Here is a 17996-nt window from a genome sequence, read left to right as displayed (position 1 = left end):
TGAAGCACTCCACTGTGCATTAGTGGTGCCTGTGTGTGGGTCTGTCACCTTTTGAGATAAGTTCAGACTAAAGGCAGTTAAATGGAGATAGTTTGTCTTCATTTAATGACAAAAAAATAAATACATTTTTATTCAAAGAAAGAAAAAGTTTATTTTTGGTCAATGGTTAAGGGTGTGTGTGTGTACACGACTGTGCATGTGTTCGTGCGTGTGGGTGTATGTCCGCTGTCGTCAACACAGGATGGGTAGTGACGTGTCTAAGCCACAGCAGCTGAGTCACACAGTAGGTGTCCCGGTCTGTCTTTCAACCTCCAAATACACACAGCAGGAAATAACAATAGATCATTTATATTATTGGCAAAATCATATTTTAATTAATTTTTTTATGAGTGGTCATTTTTCTCCGCTAAATTATAGGTATTGTACTTTTATGTAATCCTTTCATGATATCATGTCGTAGTTAAGAGTCCCCCACTGTCCTTCGTTACTAAACATACAAAGGTAGAGTCAATTCTCTTTTATTCGAAAATAGTTTTTTAGTAAGTATTTTTTGGCCTTTAGTAGATATTTCTAAATATTAAAATTCTATATAATCCATCAGGAATCCTTAATGATATAAAATATTTATTCCCTAACCTAAAATAGTGCAGAATTACAGAATTCCACACAGTGTATTATGCAGTGCCAAAGACAGTTTTTGCAGTCATCCTTTTTGAAATAGACGTTTCACTCCCTTCATTTTCCTTTGAATTTGATTTGTAAGCTGTTGTAGCCTGTCAGCTAAGTGAATGACCATAAAATATCCAGTCAACCCCCACAACAGCATTAAGGATTTGCATCCATCCATTCATCCTCATCCATCCACTTTACATTAGGAACCAGGCGGGAAGCATATGTGAAGGGAAAAGCCAGAAACTGGTTCTAACTTAAGTTACAATATGTAGGATATTTGAGCAACTTTCAGTATTTAAATCTTAATATAATACATGCAATATCACACCCAAATCAGAGTTCCTGTGGTTGCAGTTAAAGCACCATTCAGTCCCTATGTGATTTCTTTTAGACTGCATAGCAGGTGCCTATAAATAAATCATGTCTGGACGCTGTAGCCTAAACGCATACCAAGGTATCATAATTATCATAGATCAAAAGCTGATGACATTACAGCGTTGGACCGGTCCTATCCCATGTCAGTTCCGCGGCTGCCCATCTTTACGTTGTTTCATTATTGAGTTATGGCATGCATAATTTAACACCGACAGATATGGATCCATCCGTTGAGAGAGTGTGGAAAGAACAGAGGGAGGGAGAGTGATACAGAGAGAGAGAAAGAAAGAAAGCCGTCAGGAAGCGAGCGATTGATACGGGCTGAGAAGGTTTTTCCCTCCATCTCTCTCTCTCTCTTTCTCTCTCTCTCTCTCTCTCTATCTTTTATTTCAGTTTGTCTTTTCTTCCACTTTGTCTCCGAACACTATACATCCCTCTGTCCATTGCATTTAATGGAAACTGTATAGTTGTGTGTGGTTAATTGATTATTGATCCTCTTGTGATTTTTGTAGTGTATATTAATACACGTTTGTGTGCTACAGGTTTGCTGCCATACGCAGACTACAGTTTTGTCCTGGTCGCCTGCACAGCAGTCGGATGTGGCAGCAGCTCACCTTCCACAGGACGCACGCTGCAAGCCTCGCCTGCTGGTATACGCACGCAGGCACACACACGCACACTCTTTTTTATATATATATATATATATTTTACTGGAAAAACTTTTAACATTGTTCTAAATATATAATTGGATCATTAAATAGATTTCATGTCCAAATCAATATTACCACTTTCACGTTGTGTGTTTTTTGATAAATATTTTTTTATTTCTTCTTTTAGATAAATTCCTCTTCCTGTCCACTTTTCTCACTTCTCTTCTCCCGCTGCTCTCCTTTTTTGAATCCTCCCCCTCTCTTGTCCTTCTTTGGTCTCCCTTTACCATATCGCCCTACACTTCACCTTTCTCTCTCTGTCTCTCCTCGTCCTCACTGTTGGCAGTGGAATTAAGCCTTGTTTTGTTTTTCCTGACTAAAATTGCTTTATGGATTTTTATTTATTGAAAAACCACAATCATGATAATTTTTCCTCTTTTCATCCACTTCTCTCTCTCTCCCTGACTTTGCCTTCTATCTTGTCTCACTCCACTGTTCTGATCTTTTCCTTCCACATTAGTTTTCTTATTTTTCCCATCTTCCTCACTCGGCTTCTTTTACATATTGTTTCTCCTATTGCACATTTATCTCTCCTCTTCTGTGTCAGTATTTTTGCTGTTCCTTTTCCATTTAAATATCTCATTCTTTCCCTTTGTGCTCCTTACTATTGGATCTTTTGTCTTTCACTCTATTTATTTTTGTAAGGGCCTTTTATTTTTTTTATTCTTTAAGCACCTCCTCTCCTCCGCTCCCCACCCTTATCCTTGTGTCTCAATGTCAGCCACAATGCCACCACATCATTTTATCTCAAATATATCTGTCTGTGCCATTGGAATTAACATATTTGCTACATGTTTGTGTTTCTATATTGGTAAACAATTCCATCTTAATTAAAATGCATTAAATTAAAGTCTTTTGTGTCCAAATAATTGGAATTCTTTAATATTGAATTTCACGTTTCCAATCACATCTTCTCCCGTGCTTTTGATTTTATTCTAATCTCAGTCACAGTGAAAATTAAATGTTGCCTGAATGATTTAATAATCTCTTTTTTTACAATAGTAAATATTAGTGATCTTGGTCACAAGGCACCATGTACTACTCGCTAAGTAAAGAAAAATACTTTAGATCTGCTATTGAACACTTTGGTACCAGGAAAGAAAAAGACTTGATCTACTTTACTTTTCAGGCAGCACCATAATAATCTTATTTGAAATAAACAGAAGATAAACTGTGTCGTTAGAATGAGCTGCAAGAGATTCATTCACAGTTCACGGTTATAATAAGAGTCATAATAAGAATTTGATTGATGTACTTCATCGATACCAAACTGGGAAATTCCTGTGTTACAGCAGCAAGGTATCAGGCACATAAAACACCATACAACATTTAAAGAAAGAACTTGTGCCATATACCAAAAAATATAAAGAATATAAAATATAAGAATGTACATGATATAAGAAGAATGTAGTAATAATATAATTGTAATTATTTAACATGCAATTAAAGTAATATTGCTCATGCCCTTCTCTTCTTCCCCTCTTTGCTTCTCTAGGTGTTTGGTCGAGGCCCAGACACTTGATAATGAACACATCTACAGTGGAGCTGTACTGGGATCAACCGTCGCAGCCTAATGGACATATCTCCCAGTTCAGACTTAAGAGAGACGGTCACACTATTTTTACTGGAGACCACCGTGACCAGAATTACACTGATGCTGGACTCCTGCCAAACCGCAGGTGGACATCATGCACTCCCACGCTTTTTACACACACACACACACACGTGAATGCAAACATGTACTGAAGTGTGTGTAGAAGCCGCACATGCATAAACACACTTCACTTGTAGCTTCGTAATTAATCATTCCTTTAATTCCAAATTTTTTCCCATTTGTGCCTGCACATGGGTGTTTGTGTGTGTTTATATCAGGGTCACCCTGTTTTGAAAGCTCTCCTATTGTCTCTCTCTCTCAGGACTGCACTCTGTATATGTCTGTTTGTGTCATTTAATGAGCAAATATTTGATATAGCAATGACAGACGCAAACATTACCACACACACGCACATGCATTAAAATCACAAATCAGATCTGGCTTTTTGCTTACAGACAGCACTGGAGCGTAGATTTTATTTATCTGTTTGTTTTCATTTAACCTTTACTAATCCGTGTCTTTTTTCCTAAGATGGATTTTCTGTTTTAATTATGGGGGTGTAAAATGATACCCTCTCTCTCTCCTCACCTTTCCTCCTCTTCTGTCTTCCCCCCTCTCTCTCTCTCTCTCTCTCTCTCTCTCTCTCTCTCTCTCTCCTCAGCCCTCTCTCTCTCACTCCGCGGCCCTCTCTCTCTCCCGAGACAATTTCTCTTTACCCCAAATAGAATTCTCGGGATAACACCCTGCAGTACTCCAATCTCCTCTGTGTGTGTGAAAGAGAAAGAGAAAGGAAGGGAGGAAGAAGATAGGACTGTATGTGTGTGTGACGTTTAATTTTCCCTAATTCCAGATAGTCTGCCAGAAGGCATTTCCGTCCCGACCCTTCGCTTCTCATCACTTGTCTTGCTCCCTATTCACTTCTTTCCCCTCTCTCTCTCTCTGCCTCCCCTCATGTCCTTCCCCTCTTACCTCATTCCCTTCCTCCTTCCCTTCTTTTCCCAATTTAGTCCTGCACCAAGAATTACACAGGGAGCACCGGCCCCATTATCCAGGCACACTTGTGTGTGTGTCTTGGCTTTCCTGTGTGTGTGTTCCCACGCATGCCTCTTTGTGTGTGTGCATGTGTCTGTGCGTGAGACTGCTCAAAGTGGCCATTGATTATTTATGACAATGTTGATTAGCTGTCACTTTGCTTCGGCAGCCCAGGAAGTGTCTAAGATGACGAGAGAATTAACCTATTCCCTCTGGCTGGCCCCGCAGGACACACACACACACACGCACGCACACACACACACAACCACAGTCAAACAGATGCAAATGCCCCACTCATCAATTACCTACCTCGCACACACACAGTATTTTACTTTTGATATCCCAAGGCGGTGTTTACATTGAAGTAAATATCTTCTAGTGATGAAGTGTTAAAATTCATTCTCCCACTGAAACCTTATGCCATGATAAAATTCTCACCCTCCATCACACTCAGTCTCTCACTGCGTCGCTCTCTTCCTGTCATGATCTCTATCACTATCTCTCTTTCCTTCTATCTCTCAGTTGGTCTCTCAGTGAGGTGCATTTATTTATGTTTGTGTGTGTGTGTGTGTGTGTGAGAGTAACATATGAGTACTTTTAACACCTTTTCTTGACTGCATTCTAACCCAGTGCAGATGTGCTAATGGCCTCCTGTTTAAAACGCCTGGCGCAGGAACAATAACCCAACGCTGCTGCCTATTAATGCATGTGTGCCGGAGTTTATAGCAAATTAAAGGCTTTTAATGTTAAATGGTGGCCCACTTACACAGCTAATGTAAGCTTTAGCACCAGCCAGCCACGCGCTCTTAAAAGGGAAATCTATCTTATGATGTCATGGGCGGCAGAGGTACAGAGTGGATCGAGAGAGGCAACAAGACGAATCAAAGAGAGAGAGAGAAAGGTGTATGATGGAGAAGGAGAAAGATTGGGCCTCAAGTGTAGTCACTGTATCAGCGCGCGCACACACACACACACACATACAAAGCCGTATCGACACACATTCCTGAAGTTTGCAGGGGACAGTGATTTCTTTGTGTTCGTCTTTCTAGAGTTGTGTCTCTAGAGTTCTTTCTCGAGATTCTTTTGGATAATTTTATTATTATTAATATTTATCCGAACTATCTGTAAATCACAACGCTGAAGCTTATGAGTCAAAGATTTTTTTTAGGTATTGCCACGGAACATTCAACTAACTCATTTATAATGAAAGGTCCATAGCAAAGAACAACCTGCAACTGCAGTCAGTGCACTATGTGGTGGTCCAGGCCAAATACAAAATGATCCAAATAGAGTTTAATTGTCATGTTCAGGAAACAGTTTGAGATGATTTTAACTTTGTGACATGATGCTGAAGAAACTGTTAGAAGATAAGGAAGTAGGCTGTAGATTTCAGACCATGATTGATTGGTGTTAAGGGGCTAAAAGTGTGCCAAGAGAACATTCCCCACACCATTACACCACCACCACCACCATGCGTGGGCTGTTGACACAAAGCAGGCTGGGTCCATAGATCCATGCTGTTAATGCCAGGCTCTGACTGTGAGTCCCCCAGTAGAAATCCAGATTCATCAGACCAGGCCATGTTTCTCCAGTCTTCGTCTGTGCAGATTTCATGACCCTGTGTCAACTGCAGCCTCAGATTCTGCCCTGTCTGACAGGAGTGGAATCTGCTGTCGTATACTCCATAAGCTTTGATGTTTTCATCCTGCAATGCTTTTCTGCTCACCACAGGTATAAAGAGTGGTTATCTGAGCTACCTCAGCCTTTTCCTCTCACTTCATCATCAACAAGACCCCTCTTTGACAATCTCTTTGCTTCTTTACCCCTTTACCCTTCCATCTCTTCAGGTATGTGTATGAGCTGGAGGCCAGTACAGGGGGTGGGACGGGTGTGAGTGACAAATATGTGATTCAAACTCCAGCTACGTGCCCCACTGGGATTCCAACCCCCCACAATGTGACAGTGTCAGGCCCCCGCACCATCTCCCTAGCCTGGACCCCTCCTGGTGAGTAGAGATCTAAATGGGATGGATGGATGGATGGATGGATGGATGGATGGATGGATAAAGCCTGTGTTCAGTTTTAACATTTAGCAGGTACACATTATAATTCAGACATTTAGGCTCATCTAGTATCTTCACTTTATCATGGAGACTCTTATTTGTAGGAAGCACTGATAATATTATAAATAGAAAGCAATGGGAATTTTCAGTGGTGGAGCACACAAAGAACCAGTGGATTCCTCCACTCTCACCAGTGTTGTTTGGAAGCTTCATTAACCAATCACTTCTGTTAATGACTGCACAAACTCCAGATGTTGCCGTGGCATTATGGGTAATTTGCCGTCATACTCATTTCAGTGTTTCAAATCTGTTTTGAGATGCAGAGACTGCATTTGAAACCCTATAGACTGTATATAAAGAAGGACGACACGACTGCTCCCCAAATGTGAAGCCAAGGTGTCTTGATCGCCCCCTGGTGGCTGGCTGCAATGAAGGTCATACACCCTGCCTCCTCCATGTTCATGAATGAGACACGGATCAAACTATAAAGCCCATGTCAAATATATTTTTTCTTAAAGATGTTTTTTGTCATTTTAGGTTGTTCTTACAACACTTAATTTTTCTGGTAAGTTTGTTTTTAATTAGTTATTGTAGGAAGAAGTGGAGAGGCATTGTCCATCTTTATATACAGTCTATGATAAACCCACAGAATGACAAGCATGAACCAGAAACTAGAAACAGTTACATGTGATACATATAGTGTCAAAATTCTATATCAAGTTATTAAAATCATTCAGTAAAGTCACAATACTAAAATATGGCCTGTCACATTTACTGGAGCTTTACGAGACAACAAAAAATAGTCACTATATTAAACTTGAGAGACGTTTTTTTTCCTGCATGTGAATAAATTCATCAGACTGCAACCAAGACCCTGACGAGTAGTTTTCCATTCACCTTCTGGCCTCTCAGGACCTGGACACACACACACACACACACAGGCACACACACACACACACACACAGGCACACACAGGCATACATGAGCATACACTTAGGGCTGAGTTGCATGCTTATGGGGCAGTGATTGTCTGCCCTAACCCATCTATCATTGACTATTACTCTCTCATTAGGCTGATTTCCTATCTCAGAAACCGCTTATAGGGCCAACTAGCAAAGACTCTTCACTGTGTGTGTAGGTGTGTGCGTATTTGTGTGTGTGTGTTTTTGTCTTTTGTTTCCGTATATTTGTGATTGTGTTTATGCATGCATCCTTATACGTGTGTATTTGAGATCGTGAGTGTGCGTGCATGTGTGCATATGTGTGTGCATGTCATTGTGGAGATATTTCCATAGGCAGGCCTATTCTATCGTCATTACGGGTTGATTTTAAAGGTGAGGAAATATCGGCTGGGTTCTCACGCTTGGTTAACTCCCTGAGCCCAGAGTCTGGAGTGTTTTCGACTTGTGTGTATGTGTATGTGTGCGTGCCTGACTCTCTGACAGGGTGTCTGTATGTGTACGTAAATGCACGTGTGTGTTTGTGTCTTCATATGCATGCACTAACTGCCAAAACACTGACGTATGGCTACTGAAAAGGCCTCTGTTGTGCTGTGTGTGTGTGTGTGTGTGTGTGTGTGTGTGTGTGTGTGTGTGTGTGTGTGTGTGTGTGTGTGTGTGTGTGTGTGTGTGTGTGTGTGTGTGTGTGTGTGTGTGTGTGTTATATATGCAATTGTAATTTTAACCATCAGATATAAGAAGTAGAAGATGTTAAAGCATCAGCTTGGTTGTAAATATCACAGAGACATTTACACCTGTATGGATGAGCATCATAGCGATCACAAAGAGACGCACTTTCACCCTTTTGTGTGTGCTCACGCACATCCGTTGGTTTGTGTGTGGACTGTGTGAAAGTGTATTAACGCAGCTAAAGTGTGCTCATATAAAAAGCCCCATGTGATGGAGTCAGTGTGTGTGTGTGCATATGCGAGTTGGGGGGTGAATAATTGAAGTCTTTCATTTGTCTGGTAATCAGTTCGTTCTCAAGATATCAAGAGTTCATGAATGTTGAATAACCCATCACAATACAGTAGGCCTGAATTATGGAAAAACCTCCGGTGAGAATATTAACAAAGTCTAAGTTCATGTGTGTATCTGTGTGGGTGTTTCTGTATGTATACAATAGTGTGTTTTTGTCTATTTGTGAGACCACAGTGCCAGAAACTAATGTTTTGCTGCACCGTGTATGGTCATTGTGTAAAATTGAGGACGTATTGGAAACTGGTGTGGAATGGCCTGACGCTAATCAACATATTTGTGATGTCATTGCATCATATTTGCAGTCTGTCTTCTCAACCGGTATCAGCCCTTTGTTTGTTTGCCCATCATTGTAATCGAACGTTACACAGACTTTGTCTCAGGGAGCTGGCAGGGGTAAAGACTGTTTAATGTCCAGTTCAACTGATATGGACGATTGTCTTCACACATTCAGCTCCTCTGTGTAATATCTGGATCATTTCAGAGTTGCATTGAATGTCTGGAAGCAGCTTTTGTCTGTCACACAGTCAAACTCTCCCAGGGCAACACTGGGGACGCTGTTCTATGGAAAGTAGCAAAGCTTTGTCTGGAAAGTTGCCAGATTTGTTGCTAGGTGATAATAGAGGCTGTTTGCAGAAGTTCATTTTGAAATTGCAGCAGTCAATGGGAAACAACCAATACTCGACCTGGCTCACCAATGTGTAACGTCAGTCAAAAAAAAATGTAAATAGATATGTTGACTCTGTTGTAGGAAACGATGATTTAATGTTAGTTACACTACTTATTTTAACACATATTAAGGTATATTTCTATAGGACTTTTCTTAACCATGTTACAAAGTGCTTAACAAGTGATCAAAAATTAAACAAATGAAAACCAGACAAGGCAGTTGACTGAAAGATCATTGGGCACATAAGAGATAAATCAGTAAAAATGACAAAAACAACTAAAAGCAGTATAAATAAACACAAATGAAACATTCCTAAACAACTTTTAGTTATAATTTATGGTTATGGTCTAAACTAAAACAGTAAAATGCCCTTTTGTACTTGAGCTGTACTATGTGCTTTATGTTATAGACTAGTTTTGTCTAATCCCATAAAATGCTATTTCAAATTTAACATACATTTGTTTATTTATTCATTTATTGTTTGAAAAACTCTACAGTCATGGATGTGACAGTAAATGATGTATGTTGGTAAAGTCATGTTCACAGTCCATGTATGCAGCATGACGGGTCAGCTTGATGTGTCTGTCTGGTTTGCAGGAATTAAATTATAACCCTTCTCTCAGTTTTTTCTTTCAGTTATGAATGTGTTTCCAAAATGATGTAACCAACTAATGATTGTCATAACAAGTGTCTTTCTCATTTTCCACAGTTCAGCTCGATCACAGCCAGCCTGTAAACTACAACATCCTGTTTAACGCAGGAAGTGACAGAGCCGTAATCCATCATGCTGGGCGAGACCTGCGCCTCACTGTGACCGATCTGGAGCCGTTCACCAGCTACTACATCAGAGTACAGGCCTGTCAGACGGGTGAATATCTTTCCACTGAAACAATCATCTGTATGTGATGAGAAGTTAAAAACAAGGATGTGAACACAGATCAAAGCCTCATACACTGTTTGATTTATGATTGACTAGTGTACATAGCAGAACTATTTGTGATTGGTGTAACATTGCTGCAGTTTTGTTGAACAAAGACTTTGGTCTGTAAGGAGGCCAGCTACTGTAGATTTAAACTGTAGTTAAAGCAGCTAGATTTAATGTATTCTGTGTGGCCTGTAAAATGAAATTGCTGGGTACGCCAAACACACTTTGTTAGATGCATCGAATCATTGCGTATTGTGTTGTGATAGATGATGATGCAGCCAGTAGCAAAGCAATGGGAGGCTATATGTAAATATACAAGGAACTATGTTTTTGCACAATCAAAGTGTTTGCCCATTGTGTGCATGGCATTGTTGCAAAAAAATGCAAAATGATGCCAAGAATTAGGTTCCATCTACAAACAGAACAACTTAATGTGATTTTACTCATGATGTCTTCAGAAGTTGTGTGTATGTAGGGAACTGGACTTGCTTGGGAAATGAAGAAGCCTTTTGGATGAGGTGAAATGTCCTCAAGAGACACAAGTCCAGTTGCCTACGTACCCTTGTACAACTTCTGAGGATACTATGACCATGATGTCAAGTGCACATGTGCATTTTAAAATAAATGAGGATTCAGGACTTCATCAGGTGCTTCCTGAGGTCCCCAGCAACACACCTGCAAAGTTTGAAGCCGATCCGATGAGTGATGTGGAAAAAAGAAGAGACAGATTTATCAGTCGGTTAAAGATCAACCAATGTATTGACATCATGTATCGGTTGTGCTAGAGTAGATATCTGTGTGTGTTTTGTGACAGTTCCTCTTGTTTTGCTCTTGCAGGGGGGTGTGGAGTAGGAGAGGCTGTTTCAGTTAGGACATTAGAGACCGCTCCAGAAGGTCTGTCACCCCCCACAATAAAGGCAGCTGGAGCCAATGTCCTGGAGATCTACTGGTTACCCCCCAAAAGACCGAATGGACTCATCACCTCCTACTACATATACAGGTAACAAACACAAACAGACAAGTAGTGGAAACCAAATTTTCACTCAGCCATTGATGATTTTACTGGGGAGACATTCAACATCATACCAGAATGAACGTAGTGGGATGTAACAGCTAAAAGTCAAAGTTTAAAACACGTCTTCATTCCTTGTAATATGTCATGTTCACACTACAACACTAATGAGCCTGAAGTATCACACATATAGTACATTACATTCACATACTTGTTGCATAAATGTAATCTACACACAATGTATGTACAGAAGGCCACAAGTTTTAGTCATTCGTCTCCAGGCGAGTGTCTGTTTTACAATCTGCGTATGTTGTGTGTGCATGTGTGTGCGTGTTTGTGTGTATTAATGCATGCTGAAGGTCGTGGTCTGCTTGTTGACCAGAGTGTGTGATCTGTATGCAGGGTCAGACCAGACTAAGCCCTTTAACTCCTCAGGAAACACACATTAGCATAGCGGTACACACACACACCTGGCATGATCAGACTCGGGCAGACAGGGACTTGGATAAAATAGGAAAATCTACCTCGTTCTCTCTTTGACACACACCCAAAACCCGACGTAATCACAGACAGAGGGGCTTACAGAGACATCAGGGTGCTTACATCAGCCAGTCACTTATACACAACGGGAGACGTGGTGATACATTCTTTATTTCACTTCTACAAATATGTGTAATTCAGTACTCTGAAATATAATAAGATAAAATACTTGAGATTACTTACTTTACATAGTGACACTTTTTCTATTTGTAGCATAGCCCAGGTATATTTTGGATATATTGCATACACACAAAAGTGAATCATCAATATACACTGTACAGGAGCCTTATAGACTGTATGCAAAGATGGACGATGCGTCTCTGTTTACACCCAATGCACAAATTTGAAGTCAAAATATCTCGGATACAGGTGCCGCCATCTTGAGATTTAGACATCATTTGCACAGTGGAGATCATGATGTGAAGCTGTGGTATCAAGACCCCTCTCGACCAATCATGAGTCAGTCCGAGGTGTCAATCATTTTTCTGGAACAAATGTCAGTGTGATAAGAACGACCTAAAATGACAGTATCCATCTTTGGGAAAATGTATTTCACTTGTACCTTTATTTAAATGCTGCAGCGCCAGAGACAGCCAGTGGCCAGAGGCAGTATGTTTTCGGGTTGTCCGTCCATCCATCCGTCCCATTCTCGTGAGCGCGATATCTCAATAAACACCTTGAGAGAAGTAAAAAAAAAATGTTACTAACTGATGATCAAAGGTCAAGGTGGCCACACAAAACATGTTTTTGGCCTCTTAAAAAACGATATCTCAAATCTGACTCTAGGGAATTTCTCATTAGATTTTAGTAAAGCTCACAGTGACCCCTTGAGTATGGAACAAAAATGTATGTCAACTGAAACTGCCCTGGATGCAGACAACTGCAGGACGGTTATTCTAGTTTTAGTCCGACCCATGTCCCATCTGCTAACATGGAGGGGGTGGGATTTATGGCCGATACAGCAGCCAGTCACAAGAGGGCAATCACTTTTCAGTGCTGTAAAGTCGTCCATCTTTATATTCATGGTCTATGGTGTGAAAAGACATCTAAATTATATTTGAATATAATTTACTTCTTTAGGAGCCAAAGTTTCATAAACATGACATAGTTTATTGAAGCGTATCTCAAGTGCAGTTTTTGATTGTACTAAGTACAGCTTAAGTGATTTCAATATAGGCTCACTTTCATAGAATAGTTTGAAATTAAAGATAAAGTATGTTTGGACTTGGAAATAAACAAAGAATGACAAAGGATGTATTTGGTTACAGGCGTCCAGTAAGAACAGAGGAGGAGCTGCTGGTTTTCATCTGGTCCAGGGGGCCACTTGAGTTTTTCGACGCAAGCCCCACCCTGCAGCCCTTCAGCTACTTCCAGTACAGGGTTCAAGCCCACAACCCCAAAGGCTCAGTACTGAGCCAGTGGGCTTTAGCCCAGACCTTACAGGCAAAACCGCAGGATATGGCTCCTCCCACTGTAACACCCACCGGTGAGTTCACCAAGTCACATGAAAACGCTGTTGGCACATGAAAAGGCACTTGTATTGAAGCACTGTAACAGTCCCACATGCTGTGCACTTTGACAGGTGCATACTCAGTCCATCTGAAATGGAGTGAACCGAGACGGCCCAACGGTCTCATTTCCCATTATAGACTGGTTTACGAGAAGCACCAACAGGACCCGACGCTCAACTCAACTGCTGTTACTGCTCTCACTGTGGAGGTAAATGCACACATACAGTACAAAGCACAGTAAATGGTGGATGATCAGAACATTTCTCTGTGAGGGCCGTCTCCATGATCAGATATTGTGTTGTGCAGGTATTGGTTGTTTCTGATATCCTCATGGTAGAACCACACAGAACTGTTAAGGTTACTATATATTTTGTCAATACATATTTACATATGCAAGCATACCAGAAAATGTACATGATTCCAAAAGAAATAGAAAATATACGGTAATATGCAGTTTGTGTATGTGTGTGAATGTGTGTGCGCAGTGCATGTAAAGAAATTTGGACTCTACCTGTGGTCCTGGTGCCATCTGTTTACCAGTGAGCAGCCTAAAGACACACACAACCACACACACACACACACACTCACACACACACACAAAGCCATTGACCGGCTATTCTCCAGGGCCCTTCCCACAATTCTGTGCCATTTCTGGTGCTCTGAGAAAACTATGAGCAAGCCACCGCAAACCAGAAACACACGTGCACACACAAACACACCCTCACACATGTACTGTGCACACACACCACTGATAGCAGCTGCCATAAATAGGAGTTGGCAGCTCAGTAAGCAGGATAAGTTCACCCAAAGCTGCAATGAGATATCCGTTAACAGTGGCTGCATCTTCTCTGCACACTACCACACACCTGTGTGTTCAGTGTGCAAGCATGTGTCTGTGTGTGTGTACACACCTGCCACAGTGAAGCTCTAAGCTTGTATGATTCCACTTATGCAGCAGTTATCATTTGAAAGATAGATGTATTTCTGTCTCAGGAAAAAAGAAGAAACAAACAAAAACTTGTCAAAACAGAATAGAGATTCAAACATGACATAAAGAGAAAAGAGGAGAGACAAAAAGAATGGAGGTAAAGGCATCAATGGACAAATACTTAGAGAAGAGTGGAACAAAGAACACCAGAGTTAATAGAGTGGGTAAGAAAGAGAAAAGAAGAGAGTGAGACCAAAAGAGAAAAGTGGAGGGGGGAGAAAAAGAGAAGTGGAGGAACAAAAGGGGGACGAGACAGAGTGATAGATTGGGGGAAGGCAGGAGAAGAGCGGAAAGGAAAGAAGAGGTAGAAGTGTAGATCTATATTCTGTCCATATGAGTGGCCTCTTCTCCCACTGTGACCTTTGGCTTGTCACTCATAATTAATACAAGATGTAAATGGAGACCTTTCACCTTCTCATTGATATGGAACGCTGTGTTTGTGTGTGTGTGTGTGTGTGTGTGTGTGTGTGTGTGTGTGTGTGTGTGTGTGTGTGTGTGTGTGTGTGTGTGTGTGTGTGTGTGTGTGTGTGTGTGTGTGTGTGTTTGTGTGTGTGAGAGGCTCATTGACATGGCATAGACTTGTTTTGGTGGCGGTCATTTGTCACGCAGTTGCCTTCTCCACACGCTCTCTGCTGTTTAAGAATACACAAAGAAAGTGAAATGAGACACAGCGTTCCCAGCAAACTTTCAAAGAGCAGGGTGTAATAGGGTTTGGTTACATCTGTGTCTTGCCTAGTAATGCAGACCCGAACATTTGTTTTGAAGCATTTGTTTTGAAACTGAATTTGAGGTTTTAGAGATAGACAACAAGCAGTTAGTTGAAAGGACAACAATAATTTAAAAGGAAGGGAAAAGGACATTTTGAAATCATGTTTACAGAACTGATCCATAAGTTTGTGAAATTTGGTGCAGCTTGATTGAATTAACTTGGGCCTTTATGGAGGTATGTGATCTACTGAATGCCATAGTTAATAATAAATAACAATGATAATAAATAATAATTATAATACTTAATAAAATATTTGATTGTATTTTTGATCTCTTTGCTGTTTTTTGCTGAACACCGTTCACCACAAGTACAGGACAATCATTTGATCACAACATCGCGGGAAATAATGTTAAAGTGAACTTTATGACAGTCGTAGCTTTTTTGAATTCTAAGAAATAAATCATTGTTTATAATTCAAACTTCAAAGAGTTTGAATTCCAATACATTTCCTGTATCTTCGACTGTAGATTGTAACCTCAGGAACGTCTTTCATTTGTTTCCTGAACAAGTGATGACAGAAACCCTTAATGAATGATGATCAGAAGTGACATTAGGACTGTGACTCTCTATCTTCCTGCGCCTGTCTGTTTTATCTTCTCTCATTATTACTAAGTTAACTTTTTTCTCACCTTAATATTCATCATTCCACCCATTCTTTATTGCCTAAAGTCTCCTAGCCCCTTAGTTTGTGTGTGTGTGTGTGTGTGTGTGTGTGTGTGTGTGTGTGTGTGTGTGTGTGTGTGTGTGTGTGTGTGTGTGTGTGTGTGTGTGTGTGTGTGTGTGTGTGTGTGTGTGTATTGATCTCAGGCTGGGCTGGGAACCCTGCTCTGTGCCAGCCTGGCTGATTAATGGGGTCGTCATGGCAATCGGACGGAATGAGGGTACGAAGCGCAGGCGGCCTGCCTCGCTAGATCCCTGCGCGCCGCCTGGCAGACATGCACACACAAACATATGCACTCAAGAAACTAAACAAAATCTCTTTCTGTACCATTACATCTTCCAGACAGACATATCCGTCACTCACAGGGTGTCAGGTTTCCTTTCGTTCTCTTTCTTCTCCAATGCTGTTCCTTTCCTTCCTGGTTTTTCCTCCTCTCCTCTGTCTCCTAGTCTTCACCTTATTCCCTCTTTTTTGTTTGCTCCCACATCACCTATGTTGTAGGAGGGTCATCTTTCTTCTCCACCGTAACTCAGTCAGCTGCTCTGTCCATTCCAGTGGATATTCTAGCCTTTAAGGATCCTGCCACTCACCATGTTTTCCTCTGTTCTCCTCTCTTACATGTTTCACACTTTCATTCTTTTTCTTTCTTCTTTGTCACAGCCACTCACATCCCTCACTACCTTGCAACTCTTCCACCTTGTATTTTCATTTTCCTTCTCCTCCTCAATCCCTGCTTCCCTCTCTTCTGTGATCTCTGTCCTGTTTTCATCAATAAACGCTATACTTCCTCTTCCACTTTTAATTTCCACAACTCTGCTCGCTCATCTAACCAGTTATACAGCCTTCTTTCACCTCCTCCACACTTCAACTCTTCTCTACACCCCCTCCTTCCCCTATCTCTTCTCTTACTCCCTCTGCACCTCCCTCTCTTCCTCCTTTTTCTCTTCTCTCCTCCCTTACATTTCCCTGTCTCCTGTATTTCCCTGACTACCACCTCCCTCTTTCTCCTCCTCTGCTCTTCTGTCCTTTCCTCCCTCCCTTGGCTCTTCCAGATGTTACACTGCGGCCCTTGGGATCACTGGTGAAGGGAGTCCATGTGCATATATGAGTGTGTGTGCTGGTGTGTGTTACATTATGTGGCTACATATGTCTGAATATCTCTCTGTGTGTGTGTGTGTGTGTGTGTGTGTGTGTGTGTGTGTGTGTGTGTGTGTGTGTGTGTGTGTGTGTGTGTGTGTGTGTGTGTGTGTGTGTGTGTGTGTATGCATAAAATGTTTTTTGTGTGTATGCGCAACAGTGTGTGTGTGTGTGTGTGTGTTATTTGTGTGCGTGCGCGTGTGTGTGCTGTATTAATACATCCCATTGATCAGAGCAGGACCCCTGACAGTCATCATCCCTGAGAACCATCTGGCCGACGCCTGACGCTCCCTCACCCAAACACAAGCTGACACCCTATTAATCTGCTACCGCCATGCATACATACGTGTATGTGCGTGCGTGTGTGTTTCTGCTTGTGTGAATGAATGAATCGGGGAGCGCGTGTGAAAGAGTGTGTGTAATGTTGAGAGTATGCGTTACAATTTTTGCCATGTCCATGTTTCTGTGTGCGTGAAGGTGCGTGCATGTTTGTGTGTATGTGCTCCAAACCCAAACCGTGCACACACATATGAACGTGTACACACACCATTCTGCCATCCGCCAACAACAGCCGGCGCTGAAGGGAGCTGAAGGGTGCTTGGAAATTAAGGTTATTACACAAATTGAGCCATATGGTCTAAATATTTCAGAGCTGAAATTTACTAGGCAATAAAAATGGCCCCTACCTCGGTAATGGTGTAAATTACAGCTTAACCACCAGCGCTAATGATGTCCTTCTGTACGCCCCGTAACCAACCGTACATGAAGGACACATTGTTTAAAAAATACCCCAGGAAAAGCAAAAGAGAGACAGCGAGCGAGAGAGAGGAAAAGAGAAGGAGGGATGGGGAGAGAGGGAGCGAGGCGAAGGAAAAGGTAAAGAAGTGAGGGAAGAGGAGTGTAAAGAAAGAAGAGAGAGAGAAAAAGAGAGAGTGATTAATATAGAGAGTGGAGAAAGAGAGAGCGCTAGCAGCATGTTTACAATCTGTTAGTTTACCATTAAGAGCCCGTCAGAGAACGCGGGACAGCGAGGGCCAGCCGGCGAACTGTGTCTCAAAGCCAACACGAGGTTCAGAATGTGTGCGTGTGTGTGTGTTTGACCTACACAGTCAGAATATGTGTACTTAGGCATGTGTCGCTAGAAGACGTTTATAAGTATGGACATGTTATCAGAGTATGTTGTGTGTACATGTATGTCCTGCAGGTGTGTGGAATGATTTGATCGCAACAAACAAGTGATGATGTTAAACACATGCTGTGAAACACGCTGCATGAATACAGATGCAGGAAATTTTTCAACTTTTAGAATGTTTATTTAGATGGAGCAAGACTGTTAAATTTACTGAATTCATTTTCTTGCTG

The 17996-nt window shown here is 41.4% G+C and overlaps 1 protein-coding gene across 2 annotated transcripts in view; it reads left to right on the top strand.

The window, feature by feature from the left end:
* Nucleotides 1–17996, top strand: part of ush2a (Usher syndrome 2A (autosomal recessive, mild)) — a 198975-nt gene that overhangs the window by 157645 nt on the left and 23334 nt on the right. For both annotated transcript variants that reach the window (XM_034581476.1, XM_034581477.1), the window contains exons 69-75: nucleotides 1590–1697; nucleotides 3253–3436; nucleotides 6231–6388; nucleotides 9801–9959; nucleotides 10854–11016; nucleotides 12837–13054; nucleotides 13151–13287. In XM_034581476.1, the coding sequence (XP_034437367.1) occupies nucleotides 1590–1697; nucleotides 3253–3436; nucleotides 6231–6388; nucleotides 9801–9959; nucleotides 10854–11016; nucleotides 12837–13054; nucleotides 13151–13287 (1127 nt within the window). The remainder of the gene's footprint in view (nucleotides 1–1589; nucleotides 1698–3252; nucleotides 3437–6230; nucleotides 6389–9800; nucleotides 9960–10853; nucleotides 11017–12836; nucleotides 13055–13150; nucleotides 13288–17996) is intronic.

The sequence above is a fragment of the Hippoglossus hippoglossus genome, chromosome 3 (assembly GCF_009819705.1).
Source record: "Hippoglossus hippoglossus isolate fHipHip1 chromosome 3, fHipHip1.pri, whole genome shotgun sequence".
Taxonomy (NCBI): domain Eukaryota; kingdom Metazoa; phylum Chordata; class Actinopteri; order Pleuronectiformes; family Pleuronectidae; genus Hippoglossus; species Hippoglossus hippoglossus.
Note: the sequence above shows the minus strand (reverse complement) of the source record. Positions and strands in the feature narration are given on the sequence as shown.